Consider the following 19,582-nt stretch of genomic DNA (forward strand, 5'->3'; position numbering starts at 1 on the left):
GAGCGTTCGCCTGCTCTCCTCAACCCGCGCTCCTTCCTCTCCCATGGGGAGGAGCGCCGGCGCGAGGAGGATTCTCGAGCGCGTTCCATTCTGCCGGGACCTTCTCATCGGAGCTGCGCGGGGTACGAGAGGCGGACCCGGGCGCATTCCCAGACCCCCCAGTCCTCGAGGAACCCGCGCTCCAGTCGGTCTCCCTCCTGCCGCTCCTTGTCTCCCGCCCACCGGTCGCGCTCCCTGGACCGGCGGGTGGACGATCTCCACCGACAACTCCAGGTCCTGAAGGGCCATTCCAAAGATCCCTTCGCCGACTTGGAGATCTCCTCCCAGCCGGCGCTAGCCTCGAGGATCCTGCGGACCCCGAATCCGCCGGGGTTCAAGATGCCGGCGATCGAGCCCTATGACGGGGCAGCGGACCCGCGGGATCACGTCGAGAGTTTCAGGACCCTTATGCTCCTCCACGGAGCATCATATCCTCTCCTCTGCAAGGCTTTCCCAGCAACCCTCCGTGGCCCGGCAAGGGCGTGGTTCGCCGGCCTGGAGGCTAACTCAATCCAGTCCTTCGACCAGTTCACTCGCCTCTTCATCACTCATTTCGCCGTCAGTAGCCGGCGGCGACTGGTCTCCGACTCCCTCTTTGATGTTCGGCAAAACGAGGGAGAAAGCCTGTGGGATTATCTCACCCGCTTCAACAAGGCTACGCTGGAGGTCCGGAACCTGAGCCAGGAGGTAGCTCTTTCAGCCCTGAAGCGCGGCTTCCGGAAGGGCAGACTCACCTTCTCCCTGGACAAACGCCTGCCGAGGAGCTTCCCGGAGCTGTTGTCCCGGGCGAACCAGTATGCGGACGCCGAGGAGGCGGCCGCCCACCGGAGCAAGGAGGCCACCGAGATCCCTCCAAAGCTTGGGAAGAAAAGGCGAAAAGAGGCACGCCAGAGGAGGAGCCTGACGCCCCAGCGTCGGCGCAGAAGCCCGTCGCCGGCGAGGAACCACGGCCCCCCACGCCCTCGTTCTCCGCCCCGACGTTTCAACCGGTACACCCCTCTCCTGACTCCCCGGGCCCAGATCCTTATGGAGATCAAGGGGCGGGAGGACCTCCCGGCCCCGAGACAGATGCGGAAGATCCCCGGGAGGGCAGCAGCCGACCCCGAGTCGGTAATCTCTCGACAACGACAGGCTGTTCCCCTGAAGCACGCCGCGGCCCTCTGCTCCACTACTCTCTGCAACGGTCGTATCCGGCGCTGCTCCACGATCCCCTGTAACAGCCGTACAAAGCGGAGCTCCACTACGCCCTGTCATGGCCGTACCCAGCGCTGCCCCACGACGCCCTGTAACGGCCATGTCAGTGGCAGCTCCATCGTGCTACACGATGACCAACCCCCCAGAAGGACCCCCCAGCCTGGTATATATGCGGCTGGGGGGAGAAGGGGGGAGGTAAGAAAAAGTTTTCCAGAGCATTCTCTTACCTGCTACTGCTATCTCTCCTTCTCCTTCAATCCTCTCTGACTTGATCGTCGGAGGGCCCCCACTACCCCAGTGGTGGTGCGAGGCTTGCTTGCAGGTTTCCCGGTGGAAGGTGGAGCGCAACCAACCCAACTCCAAGGGAACCCCGTTCACACCGCTGTGCCAATCGTTCTCGGTTTGGACCACCAGCAACAACATGTATAATTTTGCTATATCAGCTCAGATCAATCTCAAAAAATTATTGAATGTGGTTGTCATATTTAAATTTAGTATTTGTACCAAATCATAAGATTCTGTTATTGTATTATACTATATCTGGTCTTTCGTATATTTTCCATAATCATAGATTTTATCGTTGTATTCTACTATATCTGGGAGCTCAACTTGTATACGAAGTACGCCAGTACTATAAACACTATTAGTAATTCAAATTATATTTTCAATATAAATTTTTCGTCATGAGTGCTTATTAATGACAAAAATTATATTCAGATTCCACATGTATATAGGATTCAAATCCTTGTATATGCTAGTAATATACTATTTTCTGTATAAGAAAAAAAATAGTCACCATTTTTTGTAGATTCTGAAATATAACATCTATGAACGTGCATATGTTTGTATGCATGTATTTATAAGGCCAATCTTGGGAAGACCTGGAGGACGGGTCAAGAAAGGAGTTGGATATGGTTTCCGAGGGAGACTGGAGGCTTTTTAACCAAAAAAAAAAAAAAAAAAGGGAGACTAGAGGCTGCCAATTAATTAATTATTTTTATATTTATCATTCTGGAATCAGGAGATATTTGTTCACTTTTCCAATATATATATATATATATATATATATATATATATATATATATATTTGCTAAAATCACTTTTCCAAAATATTCTCGAATACATTTTTGTGCTATTGAACAAATAAAAAAGAATTCCACGGCAAATAATCATTGATTGATGAATCAGTAGCCATCCAATCCATATTCCATTTGGCGAATGTGACACGTGCCCCTCAATTGCGCGGCTCGAGCTGTGACCGACGGCGTCTACAAGGATCGAATTCCAAAGCCTGCAGCAAGCCGCTGCCCCATCGGCAAACCCTGTCGGGCGAGGCTGTTTCCGGCCCCGACCCTCGCCGAGCTGCCATGATCGGAAGCAATGTCCAGCTTCCGATCCTAGGCGCCTACGAAACCTCAGCCACCTTCAAACCCCAACGAGCTTGAAGACTTTGTCCGGCCCCGACACAACGCTCCGCTCCCCCAAAATCCAAGGCTCGCCGCTATGGATCCATCCATCATGAAGCTCCTCGAAGACGATGTGGTTCTTATCCTCTTCGCTCTCTTAGTTCTTTCATGCTAAATCCTCACTCAATGCGAGCCTATTAGAACATTTTACTCCAAATTTTGTCCAAATTGCTGAGTATTTTAACCTAAGATTGTTTTCATGTTTGCGAGCAGGACGAGAGCATGCATTCCGGGGCGGATGTGGAGGCATTCACAGCTGCCTTGAATCGGGATATCGGAGGCGATGCTGCTGCTTTCTCCCAGCCCTCGGAGCCCGATACCGGTAAAATACCCATCCATTGTTTCATGCTTTCATCAGGTTTTCTTGCTTCAGTTCAGTCTCTTTTTTCTGAAGAAAACTAAAATTTTGATGGCTTCTTGGACTACACAGATCATTACGAAATTGTCTCCTTTTCTTCTTTAATAAAAACAAAATTTTAGCTTCTTAAATGCCAATTAGCTGGAGGAACAGGTTTAATGAGGAGTCAGTAAACGTACTATAAGGTGGAAGGAATTGTTATCTCACCTGCTCCTGTACTTTTTGTAAAATGGGTTTGCAATTTATTTGATGAGGAATGATTTGAAATGGCGCAAGGCATCGGAGGGGCCGAGGGGGAATGGATTTCATAAATGAGGTCTACAAGGTTAGCTGTCATAATGGACTTATGACCTTAAAAAGGAACTTATCAGATGCCCAAATATAGAAGGGATTCATTGAGGAGAAGGATTTGGAATGCAGCGGCTGAAAAGATGATCATAGTATAGGACTTTCTGATATCAATCTGCAAAAATCACAGGGTGTGCAGCCAATTCTTTTATGTTATAGGCAACCCCTTGGATAAACATTTTACAGAGTTCTCGAGCAAGAAATTAATTTGTTGTAAATTCAATTGTATTCTTGATAGATTCTTTAAATTTAGAGCTTAGATTGACATGTATGTAAATCTTCTACTAAGATGTGGATGGCAGTTTGGATTCAAGCCCACTTGCATGAAATTGGAGGGTATGTTTATGGTTCCAGAAATGGCAAGAATAGCATTATCCAGTTGGCTTTCAGTGGCATCTCTATTTTTTTTTTGTGGAAGCTTGTTGAGGGGTTTTTGGGAATTTTAAGGAGTTGCTATCATGGTTATGAACTGAGGCAAGGAGTGCCTTGTTTGGTTGCCATTTAGTGAAACGTATCTTCAAGGAAATTGTCTATTGCTCATCTTACCAGTGTTGACAGATTTATCTTCCTCTTCGTGATGTGCAAGATTCTAATTCTTTGTTTAACACTTTTGCTCTTGGCAAATCATTCTAGTTTCTTCTCTGAACAACAGCTTACCTTGTTTTAATCTGTACTACCGCAAAGAAAAATCTTCACTTTTTTTTTAATGTTAGACTTCTTGATTAATGCATCAGACTCATTGTTGAGGTATCTAGAGTGTGCTTGTCTAGCAATGGCTGCATGCTCAATATTATCTGTAGGGTATGAGCTAGGATTTTTATCTTGGGGCTGGGGAAACTCAATGCATTAATGGAGGTTTACTTATAAAAGAGTTCAAATTTTTATTAATAAAAAATGTAAATATATATAATAAAATTGAAGTCCTTCTGCCATATGGAGGAAAAAATTGATCATAATATTTCTAGTGGGAACTGTAGCAATGATTATAACATAAAACTGATTACAGTTATTGTCATTAAATAGTTTTCAATTTTGCTATTTTTTTTTTGAGCTTGTGAGAGACTTTACCATTTTTTATTTCACAATAAAAGAAACAAATGCTTAAAGAGAGAACACAATGTACTTCAAGAGATAGCAGACTGAGCTGACTAAAGAATAACTTTTCTTGTCCCTTTTTTAACTTTTTCTTTTTTTAGACATTCAAGCTCGGTGCTTAAACATGCTTACTATAGATATTGAAAAGGAATAAGGATATAAACATCTAAATTGGCTTGGATTAAAATAACATAAATGATCAGATATGTCAACAAGGTTTTCTGGAGTGCCCAACTAATAACAGAATTTCACAATTTAGAGTTAAATAAAGATCAATATCTTATCATGTCAATAAAATGATGAAGATTTTGCATCCAACAAGGAAAATAAGAAAGAGAGAAATCTGAATTCTGTATTTCAAAAAAGTAAAAAAAAAAAAAAATCATAAGAAGCATAACTGTCTAACTTTTGGTGCTCTTTAAGAAGGGGAAGATTCCTGCCTTATAAAATGCCCTCATCCCCTATTTCCTCTATGCTTTTCCTAATCAACTGACCTAGTCCCTTCCCTCCATCTCTTCCTTAACAACTGGATCTCACTCTTGTCCTCAGCTACCACCTAACATTCCCCACACACAAAATCACATGATTGTCTCTCCAATCCAATCCTGTTTCCAGTTCTATCTCTCTGATCCAAGTGCCCCTAGCTTCTTACAATTACCTCAAGAAGACCCAGGCATGCAACACTTCTAGCTAATACAACAGAAAAAATAGAAATGCATAAAATTGTCAAAATATGATGACATCTAGAGTAGATTGACTAGTCAGTAGTAAGCAGTTGAGAATTCAAGTCTCATCAATTCTGATAAGGTGTTTCTTGCCAAGACACTTCAAAAAACTGTGCCAGATGCTGCTATTTCTAGCTGACATAGACAGGATACTCCATTTTTGGAATGCCACAGAGTGTAATGTCATTTTAAGTGTCCCAAAAAAATGGGCACTTTGAAGGTCCAGAAAATTGGAGCTTCTGAGTAAATGTCACACATGCTGATGGTCATGGGTCAAAATAAAGGAGATAATTTTGATTGTTTTTGATGACAATTGGGCCAAAGCTATCATTAAGATCAACGCCATGCTGCCATAACCTTTTATTTGGATAATGCATTTTTTTCCAGTATTATTATATGTCACTTTAAATGCGAATGACCCAATCACTATGGAATTCTGCAGAAAGTGTAATGGGCACTTAATGATGGCCTTGCCAGATCTGTCTTTCATATTGAGGCCTGTATAGTGGTTATGTAGCAAAAAGTTACTCCTACACTTTTAGCTATGGTAACCTTTTTCTCATCACAGTTAATATGCACCAATTGACAGCATGGTTTATGTTAAGCTTGACTGGATGACTCTGTCTACTTTTCGATATGGTACAACTTTACTGAAAAGTGATATTATTTATTTATTTTTAATCTTCCATAATGTGTTTCAGCTTTTTATTTTAGTTATTTTTTAGTACTGTTTTAACTTATTATCAGTTTTGACCTTTACATGATATCAGTTGGAGTATCATCCCAAGGGAGCAGTTCTGCATCAAAACAAATACTAGGACAATGGGGAACTTCTATGCAGGAGGACAATCCTGGTCAGCAAATCCAACAAGAAGAACAACAGCATTTGCAGTCCTTAGAGCAGCAGGCATCTCAAACAGAGCTGGTACGGCAAGAATCTGGTACCAAAGATCAAGATCAACAAGTAAACAGCCAACCAGAACATGACCGGTTGCTGTTGCAACAAGAACATTCTCATTCTGATAACCAGCAGCAACAGTCAGAACCAAATCCCCTTCAATTCGTTGAAAAAGAGCAGGCCAACACATCTGAGCAAACTACTGTTCGGGGCCCAAAACATGACATTACTCAGCATTCTGGGATCCAGCAGCAGCATACACTGCAACAGTTGAATAGTCAACAAGCACCAGCTACTAACCAAGCAAACAGTTCTATGAGGAGGACGAAAGTTAATTCTAGCATACCATTCCATATGTTGATTCCAATCTTACGCCCTCACCTTGATAAAGACAGATCCATGCAGCTTATGTCCATATTCGCAAAACTGAGGGTGGGTCTTTTGACATTCTTATTCTCGATTTTTATTCTCTACTACTTAGCTGGAGTCGTGGTCATTAAGTCAAGACTGAGATTTCAGAACTAGTTTGGCAAGATTATATATGACCTGCAAAAACCAGGGAGTTGGATAAACGTTGCATCTATGAAATTTCTGAAGGTGCAATAGAAAAAGATGAGAAAATGATGGTGAACTGAACATATTTATATAATTTAGGAAATTATAAGAATTGTTTAGTGAATAACTTGAAAATTTGCAGCAATATTAAGAACCACTTCCCCCAACCTCCCTGACAAAATCTGGAATTTAACTTTCAGTGAGAGGTATGAGAATTATGCGGACATGCTGTAAGTTAACTGCTTTCCATAAATTGATCTATTTCCACAGCTCGGCTTGATTTTGCATTGCACTTGTTGTTTTACCTAGACTAATGAAGTCAGCAAAGAAGACTTTTTAAGGGTCATAAGGAATATTGTTGGGGACCAGATGCTTAGGCAGGCAGCTCAGAAAGTTCAAATGCAGGCAAGTAAATTGATTTTATGGACTTTTGGTTGTTTTAAATTTAATAATCTTGGAGTTCATGATCCTTGATTAGCATAATTCATTGTAGAAGATTTATGATGCCAGTCCATAAAGATGCCACACACTTATTGTTCTGGTATTGAAATATATTTAATTCTTTTTCACAATTTGCTTTTGTTAAAATTTGCCGGCAGCTTCATGCCCAGTCATCTCGAAATCCACAAACAAATCCAAACCAATACTCCTTACAGACTCAAGCTTCCTCTCAGCAGATTTTGGCTGGTGGTGCTCAACAGTTCATTGAGTCACAGGCAGTTCCACCTCTTCATTTAACACCATCATCTCAGAAGCAGAAAGGCCCCAGATCTCCTCCACGCCAGCCTTATGCTCCTCTTTCAACAGTCCAAATGCAGATTGATACTTCAAACCTTGAGAGCAATATTCAGAAGTCTCGAGAAATTGAGAACAAGTCAGATGGGAAGGGGTATGTTACCCAGAATTTTCCTGGTAACGTGAATACAATGAATCCAGAAAGAGACATTTCTATGAATTCACTCCAAGCAGTTAACAAGCAGCAGCAACACACACAACTTCCACAGACATCTTTCTCAATGTATGGAAGCACTCAAAGTAATTTTCATGCCCATTCATATCCTAGGCCATCTATCAGTTGTGCAACAACTTCTCTTATATCACAAACTCAGGATTCACTTATGAGGCCAGCTCCACATACTCAGGGAGTGGTTATGACACAACTGGGGCCAACTCAGACTGTGAATGTAATGAACATGCCTAAATCTGAAGTGCAAAATACTACCAAGGAAACTAAGAGACTACAAAGTGGATCTTTGACAAGCCATGCAGCATCACAACATAATCCAGTGGCATGGCAATTATCAGCAAACAAAGAGCAGAGGAGCAGTGCTTTCCCGCCAATGCCGTACATGAAACAAGAAGTTGCTGATCAACCATCTGAACCTCCTCACAAGTCTCAATTCACAACTCCAGAGAGCTCTTCATTTGGTTCAATCCATAGTAACCAAGGAAATCAAAATCTTGAATCATCAAAGGAGGAAACTTTGGAAAAACAGTCATCTAAACTGGGATATTCTACACCTGCAAGCATGATGGGAAGTAAAGCTCAGGTTTCAAGTCCCATGGCAATCCAAGGGGACCAAACCATGCAGGTTAGCATTTACCATTACTTCTATGTTTAATACAACATTGATCTTCATCCTTTGAGGCTAAGCATTTTAATCAGCTGTATCTCTTGAAGTCTTTTGACCTGGAACTCTGAATTTATAGTTGAGAGCATCAAAAAGTCAATATTGGAAAACATTGGTTTTGGTCAATGAGGTCTTTGTTATATATATATATATATATATATATATATATATATATATATATATATATATATATATATATATATATTGTGACATTGCATGCATTGTTGTCCAATTCTGTATTTAGCGATCAAAGCTTCTATGAATCAATTGTATAGTTCATAATATAATAATTTGTAGTCGTTTTTTTTTTGTTTGGGGGGGGGGGGTGCGTTTTACACTGCATCATGATGTTGTTGCCTCAATAGAAGGGAACCTAAAACTGTGGCACTAGTCCAATTTCTTAATCCTATCGGAAGGCATTTCTCAAACCGAATGGTTCGTTTCAATTGGCCAATTGGAGAAAAAAAATTATTCAACCCTTCTTCCGCTGTACTTCTTCTTCCTACCCTTCTTGCCATTCTTATGTTCTTTTTTACCATCGGTTTTCTCCTCTTCGCAAGAGATATTTTTAAGGCTCTAAACCTAACTTCATATATTATCATTGCCTTTGCACATGTTTTTCCCTCTCTCCTTCCTGGCTCTTCCCATCATGGACAGGTCGTGCCGATGACACATGGGCAATGGATAGCCAAGGACCGCCATATCGTCGCCGCTGTTGCCCTTTGTAACACCAACCAGTTCATGTGGCTTGCATCTACTGCTATGCCATATCTCCAAGCATAGCCACTACTGCTGATGGTGACTGCCTCTCCTCCATAGAGGAGTAGCAACCAGCAGAGGGTTAAGAGTTTTGGATACAAGAATCTTAGGGGAACCACTAGGGCGAAGTTGGCAGTGGTGGTTTGAAGCCCTTATTGCAAAAGGTGCGGAGGGCGACATCAGAGATAGAGACAACAAGAAGGATGCCGATGGCAGACTGTAGGGCCGGGGCATTGATAGTGGTGGTGACGAAAAGCTGAAAATTCTAGCAGCGAGCGAGGGTCTCAACCTTGCGAAGGATTGTGAGCAAAAGGATGGCACAGGTAAGCACGATCGAGCGACAACTGGGGTGGGGATTTCAGGATAACTGGGCTTGTTCCGCTCCCAAATCGAGTCGAACCACTCAAAATCGAGCCAAACCAGGTGGTTTGGTTTGGTTCAAAGTGGTTCGGGTCAATTCGCATTGAGTCCCAAACTGAATTGCTGCATTGACCTGGTTCTAGACTGGTTCAGTTTGGTACGCCTTGTACCAGGTGATTTGGTTTGGCAAACATTGGGAGGAAGAAAAAGTATGAAGTGGCAGAGCCTGAGAGGAGATGAAATAATAAGACTTTGTTCTCCTGCACATGTGGTCAAACCGAACTGTTCGGTTTGACCACATGTTCCTCCGATCTTAAAGAATTGAATATATCTGGCGGTTTTAGGTGCCTTGTGCATCATGTTGTGGTGTTAACCACTTCCATTTTTGGAGTTGTTGAAGTCAGTAGTGCTCCTTTATTTGTGGTTCCCATTGCAAATACCTACTGCAGTATAGCTCTTTTTTTTTTTGAAAATATATCTCAAACTGTTAGGGGCACATTTTATGCATACATTCACTTTTTGGACTGCTGGCAATATCATTCTTGCATACTTACTGGATTTAAAGTAAAAAACTGGAATTTAGAAGAAATGTCTTCAATGAAGGCATCATATCTTTTTTGGTTTTAGAAGTTCTTTCATTTTGCTATTGAAAGAGGAGAAAGCAAAAGACAAATAACAAATAAAACCTTATTATGTTTAATTTGAAGTGCTGTTTATATATTAAGATACTGGATCATTACCACTTAAAGGTCCCTTTGGAATTTAACCCTTTACCATATACTATGCCAGTGATCTCATATTGAAGGTAATAATTCCAAGCTTTCATTCAAGGTTGTATATATTAGGATGATTATTTTTGTAAGTCGAGAGTTGTTTGTTATCCAAAGATTTTAGCAAGAGACAGAAACAAGAAAAGGCAAAGGAAAAATAACGAAATTTGGCAGAAAACATGCATGAGTTGAATGTTATGAACTTTTATTAGTTCTTGTAAATTATGATAACTGGGGTACCATAGGTGGAAGTTCAGTAGTTGAGGATCATCAAGTGTTTCTCATCTTTGGAAGATTCCAGCTTAGCTGGAGGGTATATGTCAGATATATGACCTCGAAATTAAAATTGGCCTCCATCGGCGCATTGTGCATACATTCCAAAGAGAGATACTTCTATATGCTTTTATTCAATCATTGTACCACAAAATTTAAAACAATTGTCATGCTGATGTATTATGCAATGGGAGGCGTCATGCATGCATGCAAATAACAAGACAAGTGGTCCACACATTTGTAACAATTCAATAATTTAGTTGATGAACCCAAATTAAAAGGAGTGACATGTTTATATCTTTCAGTTATGATATGCTGAACCGAAAAGTACGGGCCGATTCAGCCCTTACCGGACTGGTCCGGTGCCCTACCGGTATGGTTTCGCCGTGGAAATCGGTATGTGCCGGAGCCGGGGAAGAAAGGGAGAAACAGCGAGTGAGCGGGAGGGAGAAGCAGCCGCTGCGGACGCCTGCAGAGGGCCGCGGGGGAGTGGCCTCCGCCACGCCCCCTGCAGCCTTCCGCAGGAGTCCGCGACTCTCTTTCTCCCTTCCTCCCCTGCTCGCTCGTTGTGTCTCTTCTCCTTCTCCAGCTCTGGGTGGGCTCTCTTGGTATGGGCCTGGTACCGAGACGGTACCGAACGAGCTGAACTGGTCTAGTCGCCGACCGATATGGCTTCCGGCACCAGTTCAGCATACCCTACTTTCAGTAAACATTTTAGAAAATAAAATTGGTAACAACTACTTCCATAATTTTATCATGAGATTACTTTTAGAAGATCAAAGTTTAAAAAGTTTTATTAGCTCCCCCCCCCTCCCCCCCCCCCCCCCCCCCCAAAAAAAAAAAAAAAAAAAAAAAGTCAATACGAATATCAAGGTTTTTCAGGTTTCAGTTTTGTTGGTATTGAAGTGCAAAGAATGACTAAAGATTCTAAGAGACAGTAATTTATTTTAAAAGGTATAAATGGTGAATAAGGAAAAGAAAATTATTGATAAATTTGTTTACTGAGGTTGCCATGACTTGCGGATGTCCTTGTAAAGACAATCATAGGAAGACCTGAATTCCTGTTCTAAGAATGTAATAGAGAAGGTGTTGGAACAAAGATAAGAAAAGAAAGCATAATTTAGATTTTTACATCCTCTAATTGGAGGAGAATACCATGACTTGCTAACTTCCCTACGTGACTTATCAATGACCCATTGAAATACTTGGTTTATGACTACATCTCGAGGACTCTTCAGTGACCTATCATATCTATGTCCTTTCAACAACTAGTGACTCCTTAGTGCCCCATAATTCTTAAAAAATAGAAAAAAGAAAAACTCTTCAAAGCCCCATTGCAATGTGACTCTGTGCCACTTTCTAAGGACCTTTAAGATCATGGTTCCCTTGTTGACTATTTAATTACTCATAATAAATGGTGGATACAAAAATTATACAAAGTCATAACATCATTTCTTTTTGAGATAGGAGGGGAAGTCCCACCTGTAGGAGCTAAATCATAACATCATAAAAGCAGCTCACCAGTCTATACTCTATGCTAAATCTACTCAGTAACTAATAATGATGTCAAAGGAGAAAGGCGCATTTATAAGCACCATTTTCATGAACAGGTTGCAGCTGTTCCTTCAAATATTATGTTGACTGCATCATTAACTTCGAATTTCAATGGTAAATGCATTATGACACAAATGATGTTAGTGTTGCAGTGGAAAAGATATACGTGTGGATATTGGTGATCTCTCTTGCAAAATTTTAAGTAATACAAGGTTTTTTTTTTTTTCCGATGATGCTGTATGCATATCCCATATAAGATCATTTATTCAAATATGAATTTAACTTTAATCTGCTGGGTAACCTAGAACACCATGTTTCACTAGAACTATAATTTGGATTTTTTAATTCTTATACATATACAAAGTGAAATATCTATCATAACCATACCATATCCATCAACCATTATCTTCATTGCTAATACGTTGGCTTTTTGAGTCCTTATTTACCAATTACTCTATTAAAGGGCAAACTGTTTGATGTATATCCTATACATGAATTGACGGAAAAAATTTCACCAAAGATTATACCATCAAAATTTTCCTCTATTTTCAGGAATCAACTTTAAATAGCTAGAAAGTGTTTAAACTAATGATAGCATTGATAACCAGAGAGGTGGAAGAATGACAATACAATGAGTGATAGTGTTGACCATGTCTACTGTATGAGGTGAAGCTCCAAAGTTATGTATTGGGATTCTGTCAAGTTGATCAATTCCCAAAATCATTGGCCAGTATCATCATGTCATATGATGTACCATTGTGTATGGATGCTGGAATGATACCGGGTTGCATATAACTATTGGATCATGTTGGTATGTGTTGGCTTGTATAATAGCATAGGCAAGAATGTGCTACTGCTGTTACAACATAGTATGATGAGAGTTGGAACTTGGTTTAACCACAGAATGATTCAATTTAACCTACTCAAGGACCAATTAAAGAAAATATATTTCGTCAAAACTTAAATGAATAAATTGGAAAATAAAGAAAAATTAAAGAAAATATTATTTGTCAAGAACTTAAATGAATAAATTCGAAAAAATTAACCAGTACTTGAATCTGGTGCCTTAGACCAACTCGCCTGGTCCCCTCCTCCAGAAAGAGATCTATTAGTGATTGGGCCATGAAATGGATAATTGAGTTCACCTCATACTGCACGCGATTAAGCATTCCTATCCGCCTATTTTGACTTTTTTAACTAAAACCAAATTAAATGTATAAAACTAGAAAAAAATCTAGGTTGAACATGTCACATCATCCATAATGGAATAATCATTATAATCAAAGAAACTAGTTAAACCTCAATTATCATTCATAGATCAAATGTCTAAAACATGAAATATTCTAAACATTGTCTGCAAGTAAAACTGTGGACATGTGTCCACCTTGATGTGGCTATAACTAACATCTACCTTGGGTAGGTTAAATTGAGTCATTTTGTACTCTATAGTTAAACTAAGTTCCAACTCTTATCATACTATGTTGTAACAGCAGTAGCACATTGTTTCCTATGTCATTATAGAGGCTGACGCAAGCTAATGCATGCTAGCATGAGCCAATTGTCAAATTATTTTATTTGGCTAGGTTCAGTTCCTTTATTTCTTCTCCCAGAAGTCATATGGCCCTGTTTACTTGTAGGATAACTGTGAGCTAGGACTGGATTATTCCACAAACCTGAGGGTTGTTTTTAGAGGTTAAATTTATCCAGTCTATGCGCTAAAAAGTTAGATAACCTGGTCATTTTCAAAAGGTGGGATGTTTGTAGATAATTCTCTTCACTTTCTTATTTTTTCAAACTTTTCTTTTCTTATTCCACTAACCCTCAAAATTCAATCAAACACCACTTTTTACTAACTTAGGGATAAGGGATTTAGGCAAGGTTTGCCGTCTTGGTACCTTACTCTGTACCGGTGCCACATTAGCACAGTGTCGGCATGGTATGGTATGGAATTTTTTTGTCGTATTGAGTGTCGATGCGCCTCTTGTACTGGATACCGATATCGAACCGGAACAGTACGTCCCATACCGCTCGATTTGAACTAGTATGGCATACCATGCTTGGAGGGTTTGTGAGATTCAGGGACATCTAACCAGGGTTTGCTGTCCTGCAAACAAACAAGGCCTTAGTTTCTTATAAGCTTCTCCTTTGTTAATTTAATTGTAGTTCATGTGACTCTATGGTTAAATTATACAATACATAATTTGTTCATGAGGTATTTATCAGTTATTGCCAAGTGGATGTCTTAAGTTGCTATATTTGTTAAGATGAATTGAGAGACCTTGTTTGAGTATTAGAAACATGTCTTTTTTAAATAAGAAGCAGTTAATGTTAAAGTTGATGAAGAAAGCAAATTTGCTTGTATATGTTATCGTGCAGGTAGTGTAACTTTAGGACTTGCATATTTTCCCATGCCAACAGCAGTCAAAATGTCTGCATCATACATTTTTTGGATGTCATGATACTTTAGTCCCGGACTACATTCATTATAGTTGTAAATTAATTGTAATGTTTGGTTATTTATATAACAGAGGCGAGTAACCGTGCTACATGCCACCCAGGAAACTTCTTGTGTCATGGGATGGTTGAAGTAGCTTATTGAGTTCATTTTTACTATGATTTCTAATAATAATATTAATACTAAATGCTTTTTATAATATTAAAACTTAAGAAGGTCAATTTGGAATAGCATTCAATCTTTAACATAGTATCTTACTATCAGTTAGAACGACTTTTCACTTCTAGCAACAAAATTCCCTCAAAATTTGCAGTTCCTTTTTGAAAAAAGACTTCTCTTATCTGTTGTCAAATGCTTACGACTTTGTAGATATGGCAAAGAGCAACACATTTCAGTACGATTTATAAAGACCATAAGTTTTACCACTTGATTCTTTGTTGACTATCCATGACCATAAGTTTTACCTCTTTATTCTTTGTTGACTATCCATGTTGGCCCGAAATAATTCAGTCATGGTTTTTGCCATTTGACTGCTGTTCTGATTCTTCGATTTCAGAAATAGATATTTGTGCGTTGTGGAGTAGTATTAGCATCATTACCTCTTTAGGTCTGAGTACTCATGCAGGCAATAGACTCAAGGACATTGCTATTAACCTTATCTAATGCGGTCAAATTGTTGAAGGAGACGAGCTATGCAAACATTTAGATGTCCTTCCCTTCGTAAACAGAAGGGCAAAGTTGTGGAAGAGCTTTGCGCAACTTGGGATGTTCTTCTCTTCTTCAACAGCAGGACAAAGTTATCATTGCCTTTTAAATCATGCTAATAATTAATAGCAGTTTAATGAAGAGAGATTTATCTATCAGATCTGCTTTCCTTTCTATAAATTGGTTTGTTGATTACACTATCTTAATAAGAAATATACATAGCTTCTTTTTTCTTGGTGGTCAAAAATGCATTGTAATAAGCTATAACAAAAAGAGACATTACACATCCACACCCAAGAGGGAGCTTAATTCAAGTGGCATCTCGCTGTTCATCTCGGGCATCCAAACATAATTGTCGAGCCTCTTTCCACAGGTTGCTTGCTAATCTGCACCCTGATTGGCTTCCCTAAAGGTGCACACAGACTTACAAGAACCCTCAAAAGATCCTAAAAATCTCTAATTGCATCAATTAGAAGTCTCAAGTACCATGAGGTTTACATGGAATGTTGATTCTGGAGAATCTCACTTATCAGATTTACTTGGACCCATTGAGTCTCGCACCAAGCTTGAAGAATCCATTTGACATGTATTTGTTAGTAGCATACATGTCAGAGACTTCAAATACTAATCAAAATTTTTCATTAGAAATAAGGTTTAAAAATTGCTGGAGTTTAACATATGGAATACTTGTGACCACTTTGTAGAATCAATTCAAGCACCGCTTATTTACTACTATGCACCTTTGTATGGCACATAAAAGTAGCCATAACAATTGGAATATTTGAAACCAATAGCAATACAATAATTTGTTAGAACTTATCAATGAAGGAGCACTTTGTCAATCGTATATAGAAGATAAAACACCTTAACAAATATTATCTTTTAACATTTACAATTCTATAGTATTAAAAAATAAACTTAATCAACAGTTTTTTTCTATTGCCAAAGCAAATGCACAGATGTCTGTACGCAACTCTAGTTTCTGTGTCCATTTAAAACTGTCACCTGCATGATCTTGAATATCAATATGTCATCATTCGGCATTTCAAATATCTTGAACTGCTTATACCACCTTAATAAAAACACATCTTTAGAAGTACACTTATGGAATAGTGTCCTGAATTTTGAACTATTGGCTTTTAAATTACTAGAAAATATTTACCGTACTACTGGCCTTGAAATTATTAGAAAAATTTTCAGCTATTTCTTCTAACCAGTGCAAAGCTGCATTTTCTTACAATGGCAGTATTCTCATACAATGCAACATTAGTTATCTTAGAAATAATAACTGGTAAATTCTTTTGATTACAATGTAGAAGCAGTTACAATCTCAGACTTCATCTGCAACCCCGCAACTTCAGGCTGGAGCTACTACAAGAACTGCCCAAAAGAAACCATCAGCTGGCCAGAAGAAGCCACATGAAGCACTAGGCACTTCCCCGCCTGTGTCCAGGTTAGCCTCATGTCTCTAGTGTGTCGTTTTTTCATTCATACAATCTGTTCCATATGTCATGTTTTAGTTCTATTAATGACTTCCACAAATTTTTTAAATTATACCATTAGCAAAAAGCAGAAGACCACTGGGGCATTACTTGATCAAAGCATTGAACAACTAAATGATGTTACAGCCGTAAGCGGAGTTAACCTGAGGGTGTGAACTTTCTCCCTTGTGTTTCCTTATGGAAAATATATGCTTTTACTTATTTACTTAGTTCATCGTTAAATAATTCATACCTGGAAACTTAATTTCATACTGATTATTTTAGGAAGAGGAAGAGCAACTGTTATCAGCCCCCAAAGAGGAGAGTCGAGCTTCAGAAGCAACTAGAAGAGTTGTACAAGAAGAAGAAGAACGGTTGATTCTGCTGAAGGGTCCTCTTCAGAAAAAGCTAGCAGATATCAGTTACTAATTTTTCTACCTGAGCCAGATACAACTTCATTTTTTTAAATAAAAAAATATTATTAAGATGCAATGGAAGTTATAGAACATGAAGTAAATGATTAGTGGTGTTTTGTGGCAGTGTCAAAATGTGGTTTAAAGACTATAAACAGTGATGCGGAGCGTTGCCTGTCAATGGTGAGATAAGACCTATTAATTTCCTTTTCTTTTGGGTTGATCTATGTCCTAACCTCATTGGTCCTATTTTGTAGTGCATGGAGGAGCGTTTGCGGGGTTTGATAAGTTACCTAATAAGACTATCGAAACAGGTAATAACCTAATATTGTTTACCCCTTAATTTTAGCTGTTTGTTATCTTCCATTTTCTAATTATGTTATAGTTGTAACAGAGGGTTGATATTGAGAAGACAAGTCATCGATTTGTCATCACTTCAGATGTTCGGCGCCAGATTTTGTTAATGAACAAGAAAGCTAAGGAGGAGTGGGACAAAAAGCAGGCTGAAGAAGCTGAAAAGCTCCGAAAATTAAATGAAGTGAGTAGTTTGAGTGTCTTATTATTCCTCAATGAACTTTGTTCTACATGGCATTATTCTCTTCTTCAGCAGAACAATCCATTAAGTTCATGTAATTTTTATTTGATCCTTGCTTCTTTGTTTCAAGCTTTTCTGTTAAATCTTTGTTTTACTTTCGAAGCACAGAAGTATAGGTGTTTTTTCGTCTGACGCTTGTTTCATTTTGATTTAGTATGGATAAAATTAAAATGTACTTAAATATAAGAAATTATGATCTTATGTTAACTTCTTATGATTTTGTTGTGAAGAAAGTGAGCACCAAAAAATTCTTCAAATAATACCAATGACATTTGAAGTGGAATAGTTAGCCCTATATGTTCAGCCTACAAAGGACAAGAACAGAACGAACAGAGAGTGAGCAGATATGAAGATTGAACTGTTTAAGTTAAAAGAAATAGTCCATGTAGGAAGGAAGGCCAGGAGCATCTGTAACTGGGTGTGGATTAATATATTTATCAACCTGTATGATGTAAGAGATTATAGCCAGTCCATGTGGCCAATAAATGTGATTACTTACCTATATTGTAGTTGTCTATATCCACACTCACCATAGCATTTTCAGTAAAGATGACCTTCAATCTTGAATGAAAACTTAAAGCATTGGTCTGTGAAAGTTTTTCCATTCCACGCAAAAATGAGATCCTTACCTCTGAATCAGGCATCCCTGCACATTTATTTATGCATCTAGGTACTAGTTTTGGTTATGAATGAAATTAATCACTTTAGAAGCCAAAATATTGCCTGAACTTTTTCCCTTTAATGTGTTTCTTCAACTTTTATTTATGTTATTTTTTGAACAAAATCTGCATGAGCCACTATTTTCATTATCTGCGATCACAGGTGGAGGGGAATGCAGGGGCTGATGCTGACAAGGACAAGGATGAAGGGCGTTCCAAGACCCTTAAGGTATCATTCTTTGAAAATGTTGTTCTTTATTGGGAGAGTTGTCTGTATCCTTTTTCTGCTGCAGAATTTCTCCCTCATGCAGGCTAACAAAGAAGAGGATGATAAGATGAGAACGACGGCTGCAAATGTTGCTGCTCGAGCTGCAGTTGGGGGAGATGATATGCTTTCAAAGTGGCAACTCATGGCTGAGCAAGCACGGCAGAAACGGGAAGGACTGGATGGAGCCTCTGGTTCCCAACCTGGTAAAACTACCACTTGCAAGCCTGCGTCAAGCTTTGGAAGAAGTTCGAGAGAACAGCAAGAAGCTGAAAAGAAAGGCTCGTCTGCTGCAGCTATATCTGGTAAGTGTAAGGCATTCTTTTCCTTTACTGTCTTAAAGAATTACTTGTAAATGGTAGGTGTAGCCCGCAGTTCAACTTGGGCTGGGCGGGTGTCCTCCATCCCAATAAAAAAGATCGACCTACTGATGAATGTAGAATTTCTATTCGATGTCCTAGGGGGCATGAGAAAATTGGGGAGAAGCCCAGTGGCAGTCTCCCATCCAAAAGTGGCACGCAACATTTCTATCAAGGATGTGATTGCAGTCCTTGAGAGGGAGCCTCAGATGTCTAAATCAGCTTTGATCTATCGACTATATGAGAGACTATCTGGTGATTCTGCAGCAGAATAGGTTGAAGTTGGCATTCAATAGCACCATCCTGAAGATTATATGGTCAGAGATATGGGAATCCGCTAGATCTTATGGTTTCTTATAATTATGTTGTATGTCATTTGCCATAATTGAAGTGCTGTAATATTTGTGGTGCTCATGGATCATTTTGTAATGCTGAGTATGTAGATGCTTGTGGTAATTAAGGAGGGAATAGAATGGGAGACTCCACCCTTCCATAATTATGCTTGTGGTAATTGTCATAATTGAAGTGCTGCAACTTTTGGCAGTCACACTTTTCTTGTTTCCTTTTTTTTCAGAGAAAGAACTGAGCTAATTGAGCTATATTTATCAAAAAAAAAGGGGAAAAC

General features: G+C 39.5%; 1 protein-coding gene across 9 annotated transcripts; it reads left to right on the forward strand.

Annotated features, from left to right (window-relative positions):
• The first annotated feature begins 2,407 nt into the window (after positions 1-2,407).
• Positions 2,408-19,504, forward strand: LOC103719789 (transcription initiation factor TFIID subunit 4b-like). Of its 9 annotated transcripts, none has more exons than XM_088711701.2 (14): positions 2,408-2,775; positions 2,913-3,021; positions 5,996-6,555; positions 6,988-7,083; positions 7,278-8,270; positions 16,502-16,638; positions 16,749-16,836; positions 16,952-17,087; positions 17,207-17,262; positions 17,337-17,393; positions 17,474-17,617; positions 18,497-18,562; positions 18,645-18,903; positions 19,060-19,504. In XM_088711701.2, exons 1-14 carry the CDS (start codon positions 2,737-2,739, stop codon positions 19,230-19,232), a joined length of 2,913 nt encoding a protein of 970 aa, XP_088567827.1. In that variant the 5' UTR covers positions 2,408-2,736; the 3' UTR covers positions 19,233-19,504. The 9 variants fall into 9 exon arrangements, with proteins under 9 accessions (XP_088567827.1, XP_088567820.1, XP_088567823.1 ...); XM_088711694.2 differs by having other exon boundaries at positions 2,436-2,775; positions 18,627-18,903; positions 19,039-19,504; XM_088711697.2 differs by having other exon boundaries at positions 2,436-2,775; positions 18,627-18,903.
• The last annotated feature ends 78 nt before the right edge of the window (positions 19,505-19,582 follow it).

This window comes from Phoenix dactylifera, chromosome 15 (genome assembly GCF_051530095.1).
Source record: "Phoenix dactylifera cultivar Ajwa chromosome 15, Ajwa_hap1_PhDact_Kaust_v1.1, whole genome shotgun sequence".
NCBI lineage: Eukaryota > Viridiplantae > Streptophyta > Magnoliopsida > Arecales > Arecaceae > Phoenix > Phoenix dactylifera.

Bases quoted from the DNA above. Each gene is read 5' to 3' on its own strand.
- LOC103719789 (XM_088711694.2), top strand. From the start codon at position 2,737: ATGGATCCATCCATCATGAAGCTCCTCGAAGACGATGTG. The intron at 16,639-16,748 runs GTTAGCCTCATG...TTATACCATTAG, and splicing joins ACTTCCCCGCCTGTGTCCAG to CAAAAAGCAGAAGACCACTG. The intron at 17,394-17,473 runs GTAATAACCTAA...TAGTTGTAACAG, and splicing joins TAATAAGACTATCGAAACAG to AGGGTTGATATTGAGAAGAC.